At 40.6% G+C, this 14891-nt stretch overlaps 1 protein-coding gene across 8 annotated transcripts in view; it reads left to right on the forward strand.

Annotated features, from left to right (window-relative positions):
* Window positions 1–1662: 1662 nt before the first annotated feature.
* The window catches only part of LOC135800714 (uncharacterized), a 31610-nt gene continuing 18381 nt past the window's right edge, over window positions 1663–14891 (forward strand). Inside the window, exons 1-2 of one of the 8 annotated variants that reach the window (XM_065314029.1) lie at window positions 1663–1869; window positions 2302–2411. In XM_065314029.1, the coding sequence (XP_065170101.1) occupies window positions 2378–2411 (34 nt within the window). In that variant the 5' untranslated portion in view covers window positions 1663–1869; window positions 2302–2377. Of the gene's footprint in view, window positions 1870–2301; window positions 2412–5237; window positions 5405–5442; window positions 6627–8954; window positions 9383–14891 lie in introns of those variants that run through there. The other 7 variants (XM_065314027.1, XM_065314025.1, XM_065314026.1 and 4 more) reach the window with 7 other exon arrangements.

The following is a 14891-nucleotide window of genomic DNA, read 5'->3' on the forward strand; positions in this document are numbered from 1 at the left end:
TCTAAAAAGGTCAATTAGTTCACCAGATACAGAGTGTTTTGCACACCATGTTTTCAATTTTTTGAAAAATTTCAATTTTCAAAAGGCATTTCAGGGCACTTTCAGTAGGGCTGGAAGACCGAAAGGGTATGCATCGTGTAGGGAGACTTTCGAACTTTAAAATAACGGTGACAAACTTTAAAAAAGACAGTTAGTTTTAGAGATACAGGGTGTTTTGCGCGCCATATTATTAATTTTTTTGAAAATTTTTATAGAAAGTTTTGGGGCACTTCTAAAAGAGCTAGAAGATTGACAAGATATGCATCGTGTAGAGGAACTCTCGAACTTTAATATGGTGGTGACAAACTTTAAAAATGTCAATTTGTTTACTAGATACAGGGTGTTTTCTACACCATACTTACATACTTTACGAAGAATGCTACTTTTTAAAAACCCCTTTAGCATTTTCAGTGTTAGGAGGTTGATAAAGCTCTGTCAAAAGCAACGTGCCGAAACCAGGGATTGAACCAGTGACCTTTAGATCTTCAACCTAACGTTATTCCATACAAATCAGAAATTTCAAATTTTGAAATACATTTTAAATCAAAGACATTCAAATCATTTTGGTGTAATGCAGGATGGCACAAGGGTACAGCATGCTTTAAAATTTTTTTGAAAAATGCTGACTTTAGAAAGAAATATTAGGGCACTTTCAAAGGGTTTTGAAGGTTTTATGAATCTTGGAGAAAGTCTCTTAATGGACAATTGGAGGCTGAAAAACTGCAATATAATATAAGTGAATTAGTGGAAAGTGTATGCATTGTGTAGAAGAGGTCTCTAAAACAAAGATTATGAAACTGAAAGTAAATGTTTTCAAATTTTTTGAATAATACTATTTTTAATAGGTATTGTAGTACACTTCCAGAGGGTTTAGGGAGTTGAATGGCAGAATAATAAATGTAATACAGTGGAATCCCGGTAATCCGGACCCGGCTTGATCCGACTTGTAATTTGTCGGATTACAAGGTACTCTACTGTAAAAAATTCCGGACTGTAAGGGGTCTTAGTTCTCTATAATTAGACAAATTCGCTCAACCGACACACAAGATATATGATGTTTTCCACACCATATTCTTAGTTTAAACAATATAATCATTACTATCATCTCTACGTAAGGGTTTAGGTATTTTTGACTATCCGAAGTGTAGAAGGTTCTTCAAAGTACAATAAAGAAACTACCATGAAACACCTTAAATTGTCTAATTGGTTTAGGAGCTAAAAAGTGAATTGCACCAGTAGTTCCTAATATTTGCAAGAAGTAGCAATTTTGACATAAATGTTGAGTTTTTTTCATCCGTGCTTTCAAGACAGTCTAAAACTGTTACATTCTACGTACCTTCAAAGGTGTAAATCACGTTTTGCACACGCATTATCGTTTGCTTGTGCTTTCAGCGCATGCCTCCCTACAGACGCGCTTTTAAGGGTTGTAAATGACGTCATGGATGCTAAAATCAATATCGGTTTTCTGCTTCCACGCTTAAAGCGTAGGTGTCGCGCTTACGCAAGATCCGTGTCACTCGCGCGTGCATACAAACACCACCTCCATCGCAAGAGGGTGGCCGCGACGCAACGAGGACCTCGCCAGCGCGCAACAACCCCGCCCGCGCGCGCGCTCTCCAACTCTCACTCACACGCTGAAATTTCCCGTCATGTCCGTCGCGCATACAATCCGTGTGGTATCTTTCATAAAATAGTGCTGCAAAAAACTGTTTAATCGCAACATACAAACATTGTCTATAAATCGGTTCACGGGGGTGATTTAGTGCAAAGCATATCTGTGCGAATTTTGCGATGCCGGCGCCCTGGATTGCGGCGGGTGGCAATTGCGAGGTAATTCTGACATATTTACACACATACAGTCGCGTATTGTTTCAGTAGCAGAAATATTAAGTCCTGGCAAAATGGTTATGTGTTGTGTAGGTATAATAGTATATATGATATGGATTATCCTGCCAACGTTATGCCGAAAAATGTAAAACTGTTGCGTCTGAAGTGTTTCCTAAAGGTTAAACGATGTTTAATAATGTCAAATGTTACGCTTTATCATTACCAAATCCAAAATCATAATAATTGGCTACGGGTATACTTGACGCATCTTATTTTGATTGTCCTGAGGTTGAATCAGTAAACAAGGATTGTAAATGACAGCTACATATCCGTTTGACCTAGATATTTGCAGAAAAACAATGAACATATTAGCATAACTATATTTTATGTAAATTTTACGTTGTAACATGAATGTAACATGAAAATTTGTTTTAGGTGTTTTAATATGGAACATTTCGACGATGGTTAAGCATTTCAAACCAAAGTAAATACAAATCTAAAATATAACAATATGGAGGATAATTGTAAAGGACCTTTAATAATTGGTAAGTTTATTTATGATAATATTTTGCAAAGGTGATTATTCTCAAGATTTCAAACATATCTAAATCTTTATTTGTGCCTCAAGGCCAATTTTCTCCATCAAGTCTCTAATTCAGTTAGTTCAATGTATATCAACCATTTGCGTTGGCAGAAAATTTCTATTAACACATCAAATATGAAAAGAAAATTGTTGCGAGGTCAAACCTGATTAAACGGCAGATTGCTTGTTTTTTACAAATTCAATTTGAGTGAATGAAAAAATACGTTTTCTTAATATTTGTTGGCAAATGATGAAAATGATTAGAAACACGCCAAGTCTTTATAGTTATATAAATAAATGTAATTTACACGCACTTTTCATTTTGATTACACTTTGTTAATAATTCAAACATTCGGTTGTTAGCTTGAGGCAAGTTGCAAACATTGCGAAACACTCGTAATCAAAAGCCGTAAATTATAAATATACCCTCGCATGGGTCTAAATTAGTATAGAACATGCCACTAATGAAATGGCAGGTTTTATAAATTACTTCATTAGATTATTTTGCTGTAAGTGTTTTTCGCAAAAAAAAAACTAAAAAGAAAATTATGGTGTAATTTTACATATTTCTATACTGTTGGATTTAATTTTTGAAAGCATTCCGCATGAAGCACAAACTATGGCATCTCATTGCCATTGGTCTGTTTTATTTTCTGTCACATATCTAATTTTATAATGCATATCCGTGCACTTACTTCTTATACCAAAGGTCCTCACATCACAGCTAGACTGTTGTCTCCTTCCAACTTGAATACTTACGTTGCTACGATGAATATACACTGCATCAATAGCAGCACAACTCACAACATTAAGCCCAAGATATTTCAAACAAACATTCAACTCTTCACTCTCGCTGGTTTCTTTTGCCCCTGGAGTGTTCCCAGCAAGATCTATACATCTACACACATATACTATAGCCATGCATTGCTGCGTTTATATTTATATTACGTATCGTCGTGCGTATTACAACGAACATGCTGCATTTATATAATGTGTGTAGTTGGAAAACGCTGTTGGCGTTTGGTTAATCCACTGCACTTCGTATAAACATATTAAACATACTCAAGTAGAAAATATGTGATTGAGACGCTGTGAGAGTTGGTTATGATGCAATAGCATGCTTACCATGACGTCATATTTCATAACAAACGTCAAACATTCAACGCTGCCAGCAACTAAAATTTGAGTTTTTGAATGTTTGTCATAATTTAAACTCTCATCAAAGCAAAGTACATGAGAACAAAAGTAGTAGTAATAAATTGCTGTAATTGCTACAAGAGCATAAATAAATTGAATATTTTTAGAAGCTTCTGACAATTTTGATGGAATTACTAGTCTCATGTTTCATAATATACTTTTACTAGCTAACTAAAAGCTTTCTCTATCCAAGTTGATAAAATCAAGAAAGTTTTCTCAATGAAAAAAGCATTCCATTCAAGAAAATTTCCATCACACTAATCCACGCTTTTGTTCTTCTATTATTCTACACGCTCTATCTAACACTCCTTCTTGTTCCTGCCTCTCGACGTTTTTGTTTGTCACGAAGCAACGTACTACAGGCACATAGGATGCGCACGCGGTCATTAGAATGGATGAAACCGTAGACCTCCCACAATAACGTCCATTAGCACGCGCCTCAAAAATCTAAATTGATGCACGCGACGATGCAAGCTGCACCGCCATGCAACATGTAACATTTGTAACTTTTATAACCATCACTGAACGCCCATATGCGCAGAGATGGCATTCAAACGCGTTCATATTATCGCCCGTACACGCAGCTGACACAAAGATGGCACGAAGATGCAAAAGGAAACAAAAGAGTTGAATGTGAATTGATGAGCATGTAGCTTCATGCATGGAACATCAAATAAAAGTCACGCTTCACAAACTGTACGCGGATGCTTCTTAGGCAAATGTCACCAGTATTTGAAAAAGAAAAAACGTCATTATTATATTTTCGTAAAAGTTCAGCAGGATACAGAAAAGATCATAGAAAAACAAAAGCAGACGCATCTGTTCAGCTTTCATTTTCATTCATAACATTAGCAGCGCTATCTAAACAGACTTGAAACATTTATCTCTTCTTTTTAAAAGCTGTGCTTTCCTGCACTATGAAATTGATAAATGAAGTGGCACTTAGGAGCGATCATACAAAGTATTTTCTAAGGGTTTGCGATTGTTGCTGCAGAGAGAAAAGTGTTCGAAAACTCTCGCGCAGGAGTTTTCAAAAGCAGAATGTGGTGCTGATAAAAGTTGAGAAATCATTCCAGCATCCGCTTTGAGACTGCTCCCTTTTTTTGTCTAACACAAAACTGATGCGGTTTGAATGATTCAGTTTTTATCATCAAACGAACCAGCATCGACATAGGCATCCGACTGACGGATGTCTGTAAAGTTAAAATTGAGTTTGCTTCATTCGCTGAAAGTGAAAAATATTTCTGAACCATCGTGGGTGATGTGTTGTTGTTGAACTTGTGAATATATTTTTGCGACTCTATTTTCGTGAATTTTGACCTCCTCGCGACGCTTTGCTCTTTGCAACCACAAACTAAGCTTACGCGCTGCGGCTTCAAATGTGACTTCTCCGACTTCTGAAAGTTGTGCACATGTCGCTGCGCATGTTGGTGGACACATGCGAACATGAAATATAATTAGACTGCCTCTGCTGCGGCGGTTGCGGAGGCAGAAGGGAGCACGCAGCACTCGCTACTCGCCGGTCGAGCGCAATGAGAAGCAAAACGAAATAAAAGCGATGAAACTTATTTTAAGCCGCCGGCGAGCGCGCGCAAACGTGCCTCGCGACGAAAAGCTTCTCCACACGTTTCAGTAATGCGTGGGCAACCGCCATATTCGCGCATCATATCCCCAATTGCGTATAAATCATCAAAGCGTGCAAATCAATCAGAAAATTGATCGGAAAAAGTGTTCAGTGTGTGATACTGTGAGTTTAAGGTGACAGAGTGTAACCGATGTGCATTTGAAGGATTAAATCTGAATGTTTGAAAGTTGTTTGGATATTGTTTGTTTGGCGTCTCGCGTTGAGCGCGAGCGGCCATTTTGAAAACACCATGTTGTCTCCATTATACCAAACAAGCTACCATTCAGAGAAAACTCAGAATTCAAGATCCAAATTCAAGAATAACCCTTGCATAATCGATTTTGTCTGTAAAAATACAAAGGGAATTAAAAGTAAACAAGCGTTATGCAAGAGCTAATTTTGGAGGGACGCGAAGAAAGCAAAAGAAACAAAGACATACCCCACGCTTTCCCATAACTGCTATTAATATCTGTGTGAAAGAAGCGTGGAAAGTATGAACGCCGCCGGCAACAACCAATAACAACCCCAAATAACTTTTAACTACATTCCATATACACCATACAGCTATGCAGTCGTTCTAATTTAATCAGATCGCAGCAAACTTTCTCGAGCTTTCGACGACAAACGTTTGAGACGTGAATAATGCGCAACGTTTCGTCACCTTGTCAACCGACTAATCACATTACCGCATGTTCTTCATAACATTAAAAAACAACTCGACTTCCTTCTGCATTGAACTGACAACTCAATTTTTCAACTTTTTTATTTATGTCCGAATTAACTTGAAACATTTGTTAGAGGAATTAAAGTTATTAACTGCACTTTCTGTGCATCCCAAGTTCAGATGCTAGTTGACTCTTGTGACGTCATCACATTTATTGTCGGAATTATGACTCAAATCTCAAATTCCCATTTTCCTTGTCATGCAACCGCAATTCGGCAGTGTTTGCTTGTGAATGTTTGAATTTGATAGATGCAATGGGAGTGTGAGACTGATTATTGCGCATTGTTATATTATCAAGGGTTTCTGATAAGTTTTGCCGGTTGACACAGTTCCGTCACGCGAGGAAACCATAACCGCAGGAAGTGTTGCGTTGATGTGCGGCACTGAGAAACATTCGAGACATTCAAAACAGGCGACCATCGCAAAGACGGATACGGAGCGTAAGCGGTCCCCAACCGGACAGCTATGTCCTAGCGCCAGAGACATGCTCGTGGTGCTTTTGTGCTGCATGTTGAAGATCGCCGAAATGTCGGGCGGCATGGGCGGCGGCGGTGGAGACGCAGGTGTCGCCGCCACTGCTGCCTCCGTCGTCCGACAGAAAAGACGGTACAGACAGCGGAGGAGATTCCGAGGTGAGATATGATCAAATAATATTCTGTTAAAGCTAGTATAGAGCGGTATAATAGAGTTATATAAATGGGTAAATCCAAAATGGCGGAATAATTGAAGTAGAAAATTGCTAAATTTGCTAGAAAATCGTTTTTGCCAAAAACATTGCTCTGTGCTCGTATTTTACTTCGGATTTAGCTTATTTTCGACTCACTCGTGTGCTCGTAAATTTATTTTTCGTTTTTTGAAAGCTCGAAGTATTCGTTTGTTTACGCTGCCAACATTTATATTTTTTGCGGTACTCTGTGGGTTGGTTTTGCCTGCAAACTGCTTCTACAGTTTTGCGATGAGGCAGCAGTGGGAGCAAACGAGCAAAAATGCGTTTTGGCAATTCTCCTGCTTCATAAGTCGCATGCGGTTTGATATGGTATAGCAAATAAAACATGGCGGGTGAGAAGTAACGATGCTAGAGCCAAAACAAGCAAATTATTGCCGTATTTATCCCACTCGCTTGCCATCAGTGCGGGCAAGTGCTCAATGAGTGAGCAATTTATTTAATGGAAGCTAATTCGTGGGGCGCGTACCGCGATTACTCTAAAAGACCGCGTCAATCGTATAAAACCGGCAATAAACAACTGATTACGATAAAAAAACGCTCAAAATAGATGCTATAAAAATTACCAAAACAATTAATTATAGCAATACAAAACATCTGCAGCGAGGCGCAGGAAAACAAAGAAATGAATGAACGAAGAAGGAAATTTATGCAGTTTGTTTCAATTCATTTTCATCAGCGACATGGCGTCGCGCCTGTGAGTCTGCAACTTGTATTACGAGTCGTAAACATGCTTGCCTATAGTCGTGCCCAAGTTGTGGCGAAGTTAAATTTAAAATCATGCCGACTAGGAGGGAAATGCTCGAGTAGCGAACTTGGTAAACTGTAAACTAGAGAAAATCGTAAAGAAACTTGGCATGCGGCATATTTGCGCCGTTTTTTAAAGGTTTATCTTCGGTTCGGCGAATACGGCTCGTTACGTACTGTCGTTGTCGTAAATTCTCGAGCAACAATTGTGTGCAATTGTCGTTTCGCTTTTGTGCAGGTTTTCGGTAGGTATTGTCAGAAAATTCCACGTATTTACTCACTTTGTCACCGCATACAATCGTAAAAAATAAAATTCCAAAACCATAATTACTAATCTAAGAAACGGAACAGTTATTCAATTCTATATTCAATTCGTTGTCGAATTTTATAGTCGTGACTACTATCGGCACACGGAATAATTGATAAAATTTATGCGGATTAATTGAGGACAGCAACAGCTACTTGTACATGAATCGTCGGTCACGCTGCGAGGACACTAAAAACTATTATTGTTATTGTCTTTTCACTTGCGTTGTTATTAAATTTTTACTACTCTACCGGCGTCACCAATATGGAGCCTATTCCTAAGTCTAGACATTCAATAAAAAAGTGTTTAAACCCTGAAAACGGATACCGTTGATGGCCAAATTTTAATTCCAAAGGATTACCATATGCAGTGGTCTTACATAGACAAAGGGACAAAGAAGTTGAGATTTATTACCATTCGCCCACATGTCGTTCTTCGAAAGAAAATTAACGTATCGGCAACCCTCATTTGGTGATCAGTCTCACGAAGCAATCTTACATGAGAAAATCAAAAAAAGTAGTGTGGTAATGAGAAGTTCCTCCCACAGTTACAAGGGATCAACCCTTGTCGATGTTCAAGTTAAAATTTCACATGCTGCTAATGATTGTCGTGATGTCCCGACATAAGTCATTTATTTCGCGTAGGATTTATGGATTTGGAATGGCTTAACAAAGCCCTTTAACTTAGGGAAGTCGTTTATATTCTAGACTAATGATGAAAGTATTAATAGAAAAGTTAAAGTTAAAATTCGCGGATTGGGACAAAGTAAGGGGCCAAAAATTATTGATATTTTAAGTTTTCAGATATAAGATATGCGAAAAATATGTTTTCTTGGGAAAATACCCAATAAAGATTGATAAATTATGATGCAGATGTTTCTTTTTTACAACTTTTTGAATGTTGAGCAGTAAACTCCCCCAATCTTAATCTAAATCTAAACTAAACACTCGTTCTGCCACAGTATGCTGGTCATATGCTCTCACCCCTCGTTTAAAACGCACATTTCCAACCACTCTCCCCCATTATATTCAAGAACCCAGCATCAAACGCGCGATCGCACTTTTCTAAACCGCGCGTCTGTGCAAGCCATCATCACTAGGTGTGAATCGGCGGCTGCCGTTTCGCTTCTCCCCGTTTTTCGATCACTTTTGCAGGAGTCGCCGGCTCGCACCGCACTCTACGCTCGGCAACTCAGTCTGTCGGCGTCGTCGTCAGCAGTCGCACTCGCGTGTGGCGTGGGTGCAGGCGGAGCGCGTGTGTGCGCGCACTATCAAATTTAATTCGCCGATATGCCCAACTGATTCAACTACTCACGTCGTTATCGTGTTACGTGTGTGTCTCTGTGTGCGTCTACCTTACACCGAGTGCTTATTATTGTTATTATGTGTATTAGATTTCCCAACGTGAGTGTACACGTGCATTATTGTTAATAAACTACATTCATCGCGCAGTGGATTACAAAATTTGCGAGCACGAAACTAAAGTTTTCATTACGAACGACCACGAAGGATAATACCATCAGCCGAAGATGCTTTACAGTCGCAAATAGCGACGACGGTAAAATTTCATATTCGTAAAATTCGATGATTGTGAAACACGATAACAACTAGGTACTTAACATGCTAGAATAAAATTATTACTAATTCTCATTCGGATGATAAGTTAAGTTTTAGTTGTGACTAACATCATTATCAGTAGAATTTAAATTACACTAACGCGTTGGTAAAGTATAATGAAGATTTACATGATGCACAATTGTTATTTTCAACGGAAATTGATCAAATTAAAAGTTTAATCAGATTTTATCTGAAATTACCAGCGGAAATTGGGGATTAAGAATGACAGCACAATTTAATACTTAACGCAAAAATTAACAGTTGAATAAACCATGGTATCTATGTCAAAAATTACTGCTACAATTATGTAAGAATCAAATGACTTCGCTGAGTCATAAATTCCATAGAGCACATCGATTAACATCTTGCAAATGTTGCGGATTCCATTGTAGATGCATCATTATAATCGACAATAAAATATAAATAAACTCACGTACAGCGCAATGCAAAATGAAATTTGTGCGAATTTAAATCGTAATAAATGACGCAAATTCCCACAATTACTGCTCTAATTGCTTTTATAATTGGGCTTTAAAAACATATATAGTTTAAATTAATTCTGAAATGTATATAGATCTAGAAATGGAAAATAATTTATTTTATCATACGTGTCCATCTTGGATTTAATGAAATCCGTTAGAAAGCAATAAAATTATCTATTGTGGTTTTTCGTGTTATAAAAAAATATAACGATCGCAGTTGTGCGTATCACGAATTAGTCGTCGAGTAAAGCTAATTTGATTGCTTAAACAAAGGACACCGCACGTTGTAGTTAGTATAATTCGAGGAGAGCCAAAACGTTCCAAGCCTCCCAGGGCCAGACCAGACGATTATAAAAAGGCGAGCTGCTTACAGCTTATACGAGTACATACGCCGCAATGTCGAAAACTCATACGAGAAGCACGACAAAAGGGACGCCCGCTTTTATTTCGCGCGCATGTCGTGCATGTGTAAAAAGCTCACGTAATACGCGCATAATGTAAAATCTACAAGCCACATCTGCATGATGAGTTTTAGAAATAAAAGATGAAACTAGTATAAAAATCTTACAATTGAGAAACAAAAAATGCAATTTTTATTTGACTATGATTAACAAGTTTTGAGAAATTCGGCGAATAGGGTTGAAAAAGTGCCGTAAAACAGCAACCTAGTAAAACTGCTCAAGCGGCGAAACCTAAAACACTGTTTCAACACTGATACGAGATATGATGGGTTATGCAAATGCTGGACAAACGAAAACCGCGACGAAAGCGAACCTAGGCACAAAGCGCAGACAGAGTTGATACTGATGCTGCATTTTATTTTGCTGCGCAAATTTGCTAACACACACAATGGAATAACCGGGCACTACTATTGTGCACACATGTGTAAGTCCTTTGTATTTGACCCCTATGAAACGAACCCCAACGGAATTGAACACAATCGAAACACATGACTACAAGAAAGTTTTACTCCATCTTGTATCCATCCAATAAATTTTCTAAATTAATTTTTAAATTTTTAATTTTTAAATTGATTTTAAATCATTTTTTCGACAAAATATGAAGTGTTATTGAGAAAACAGAAAAGTGATGTGAGGATTATGTATGTAAATATATGGAGTTCAGAGGGTCGTCCACTCTTCTCATTATTCTTATTTTCTTTATCCCTTTATACCAAACCTTGTTCATCTTGAAAGCATTACTTTCAACATATTCCAATACTCAAGTGCCAGTGATATATTAACATTGAAGCCACCCTTGGCTCCGGCGCCCACTTGCGGCGAAGTCCGGAACGCACACAACATCCGCGACCTACAGCCCCCAGCGGAAGAGGCCGCATCCCAAGCCGACTAGCCACGAACACCGCCGACCAGACCGCGCTGAGGGTGCTCAGCAAGGGATGCTGAGCGACTCGGTCTCTTTACCATCAACATCGCTCGACGCCGCACGCACTTATCGACCTCTTCCGAGCATCATCAACAACCAAGCACAACCTACGCATCATTTTGGCGCAGCCGGTAGGATTCGAAGAGGTATGCAAAAATTCCATTATTGACCTACGATCCGGTAGAAGTACGCGCCCCAAGATGGCCGCTCTCGAAAAGTACGCGGGACGTAGAACCATGCAAGCCGAGTTATGGCTGAACCTGTTCGAAGTGGTTGTCTGCGGCAAAACAGATAACGAGAGGGTAGCCATGCTCATGGGCTATCTCGCGCACGACGCGCTATACTGGTACGCAGCGGACGTGGCCCCACGAATGGGCTCCATCACATGGGCGGAGGTCCGACACCAGTTAATCGCGCGGTTTGGCCGTCCAGTGCCCGTCCCGCTGGTGCAGGCTCAACGCCGCGTCCTAGAGCTCGCAGAATCACGCGAGTCGTGTTACAACAACAAGATGGGCTTTGGCGGCACGCCGCCGTCGCCGATGTCGCTCACCCCTGGTCCGCCGACCAATTTTCACATGTACCCACCACCGGTCGGCCACCACCTCAGCGACATGGGTCCGCCGCCCAGTATGGGCCCGCCTAACATGCCGCCGGCGACCAGCCCCCTTTTACAAAGTAACCATCCGCATGACGGTGGGCCGATGCCACCGCCTACCGCTACGCCCAACCCGCATCATCCGCTCACCGCTGGCCCGCCGCCACATGAGATGATGGATAACGACAGCCACCCTGTCGATGTCGACTCTCGCCAGCTCACGGTCCATCGACGGGCCCCTGGCCACCCTCGCCAGCTCACGGTCCATCGACGGGCCCCTGGCCACTCTCGCCAGCTCACGGTCCACCGTCGGACCCCTGGCCGACTACAACAAACCCACGACGTCGACGTCGGCCGCATCCCCGATGTGGCTCACCATATCCGCCTCGAGCCGGGTACCGTACCCGTCGCCCGCAGACCCTTCCGGCACTCCCAGCCAGATGCCGAAGCCGTCCGCGCCCAGGACACCACGGGCCCCATTAGGAGGTCCACGTCTCCACCCCACAATGTCGTCACCACTGGCTCCGATGGCACGCCGTTTGACGAGGGCTCACAGCCGTCGACCCTCCCCAGTGCTTCTGCGGCGTCCGGCGAGGATCCGCAGTGCACGACGCCCAAGCCCCGCAAGAACGACATGAGCCACTACAACCATCCCACGACGCCTCAGAGTACCGTGCCTTCTCTAGGTGTCGCGGGCATGAACTCGATGCACGAAGAATACGAGATCAGCAGTCCCAGCTGGTCGCGTACTCCTACATGTCCAGTATTTAAAACTCATCGGCCACCTCAGGAAACGTACCGTTCGAAGAAAACGGTTAGTCACGACAAGTTCTATGGAATGGACGACAATCCGGATCGCCGAAGATGGCTAGACAAGCTGCTCGCCTTTATGGAGGAGCGCCGCACGCCGATCACAACGTGTCCGACGGTCTCGAAGAACCCGCTCGACCTCTTCCGGCTGTACATGTTTGTGAAGCGACGTGTCCCCTGGCACCAACCCACGCGCCATAAGCTCACGGCTACGAGTAGTGGCCCCTACGTGGTTCTTCGGTCCCTAGGACCCACGCAATATCAATTGGAGAGGTTCTGCGTACGGACCTCACTTCGAGAGGGGGGAATGAAGCCACCCTTGGCTCCGGCGCCCACTTGCGGCGAAGTCCGGAACGCACACAACATCCGCGACCTACAGCCCCCAGCGGAAGAGGCCGCATCCCAAGCCGACTAGCCACGAACACCGCCGACCAGACCGCGCTGAGGGTGCTCAGCAAGGGATGCTGAGCGACTCGGTCTCTTTACCATCAACATCGCTCGACGCCGCACGCACTTATCGACCTCTTCCGAGCATCATCAACAACCAAGCACAACCTACGCATCAACATCATATAGGTTGATCGAATATCATCTTTCATAACATTCCATAACAAAAAAAAAAGAAGAATAGAAAAAGAATAATAAATGTATATAAACGTGAGCAACCATGACCCATGGCCACAAACGTGACATCGAGTTGTGTAACCAGTTTTAGATAAAATTCAAAGAATCACATCGATATGATGAAAGTGAACACATTCAGTATCTAAAATTTACATGCTCCGTATTGATATTGTTGATATATTGAATTAGTTCCGTTTTTTTATTGGATTCGATTCTGTATAACGTGATGCTATACCCAAAGAAAAACTTAAACTCGTTGATATGCATCGTTTGCTTTTCCGTTCGTTTTGCGCTGGCGCTTTCGAGTTTCCGCACGTTGAAGGAATCTTCCAGAATCGTGGGTGGAACTTTATCGTCTGGCCCAAACTAGGTCTGCCGGATTCAAGACGCTTCTAATAAAGCAAATTTTTGGCGAGAAACGTTTCGGGAATTTCTATCAACTATGTATCAATATGCGAAAAATACCCGAGAATAATAATACTTTTACTATGACAATTGCAATTCAACGAGTTGGTTTGTTGTTGAATTATTGGCAACATTTGGGAGAAGCTTAGATCACTTGGGAGATGCTTGCAAGCAAGGAAAAACATCAAAAATTCAACAGAGTTGGGATACAGGAAACCGACCTGAAGGGGCACATTCATTTCAATTTGCAACTAAGTTTCTACCAACATCCCACACGTTTTTTTTTTTCTACATAGGGGTTGATAATATGAGGCGAACAATTTATGACCTCTCCATTGCGATGAATCACTTGTCCAAATCTCAAGTTTGAATAATTTCTCGTTTTGTTTCTGCAATGCACAAAAAAAAAACACTCAGATAACCGAATGAGAAATTATTAGTGCGTAGCTGCAACTAATTGCCTGCGTTTTGTTCAATTTGTAAGCCTAGCATGCGCTAGAGTCTGCAGTCGAACATAAAATCAACAATACGATTATTTTTATACGTGCTTCCTCAACAATCAGCAATTAAACTGCTTTTAATGAATACCTATTTATAAATCGCAATCGTAGAATCTAAAACATAAAAAGAAAAAAAAAACAGTTCACGTTGTTGTACATATTCAATGTTTTATTACAGTTGCATATCAGTAGCAAAAATGGATGTAATTCGAAGCGTGACAAGACAAGTGTGCCACCGATCCTTCACTTTCTATATTCCAGCGCGCAAAAAATTATTTTTACTTTTTTGCCTTGGCTTTAACATTTTTGTGGCTCAACGCGAGTGTTTTCAGAATGACTCACAACGAAACCGAATTCTATTCTATTGTTGTAAACGCAACAAGATGTTAAGTCGAATAAATATGTTTCAGCATTAGTATTATAAATTCAACGAATGTAAAAGTGACTTTGAGCAATTAATCATTCCGCATTACAATATTAAAATTTTTATTTATAATTAAAATGATAAATTGACTTTACAAGCTTCTTGGGCTGTTTATTAGCGTAACTAATTTGACAAACAATATTTGAATGAGTATTATATATTCAAATCTATTTTCTATTTCTCTATTTTACTGATCAATTGCACGATTGAACTTTCTAAACATAAACGTAACAGATTTCGGAAGTGTAGGCAAATTTTTTTAAAGTAAATAATTAAA

This window comes from Atheta coriaria, unplaced genomic scaffold (assembly GCF_025399875.1).
Source record: "Atheta coriaria isolate IRGN ID8LTWV9N9 unplaced genomic scaffold, Caltech_Dcor_3.1 hic_scaffold_10_pilon, whole genome shotgun sequence".
Lineage (NCBI taxonomy): Eukaryota > Metazoa > Arthropoda > Insecta > Coleoptera > Staphylinidae > Dalotia > Dalotia coriaria.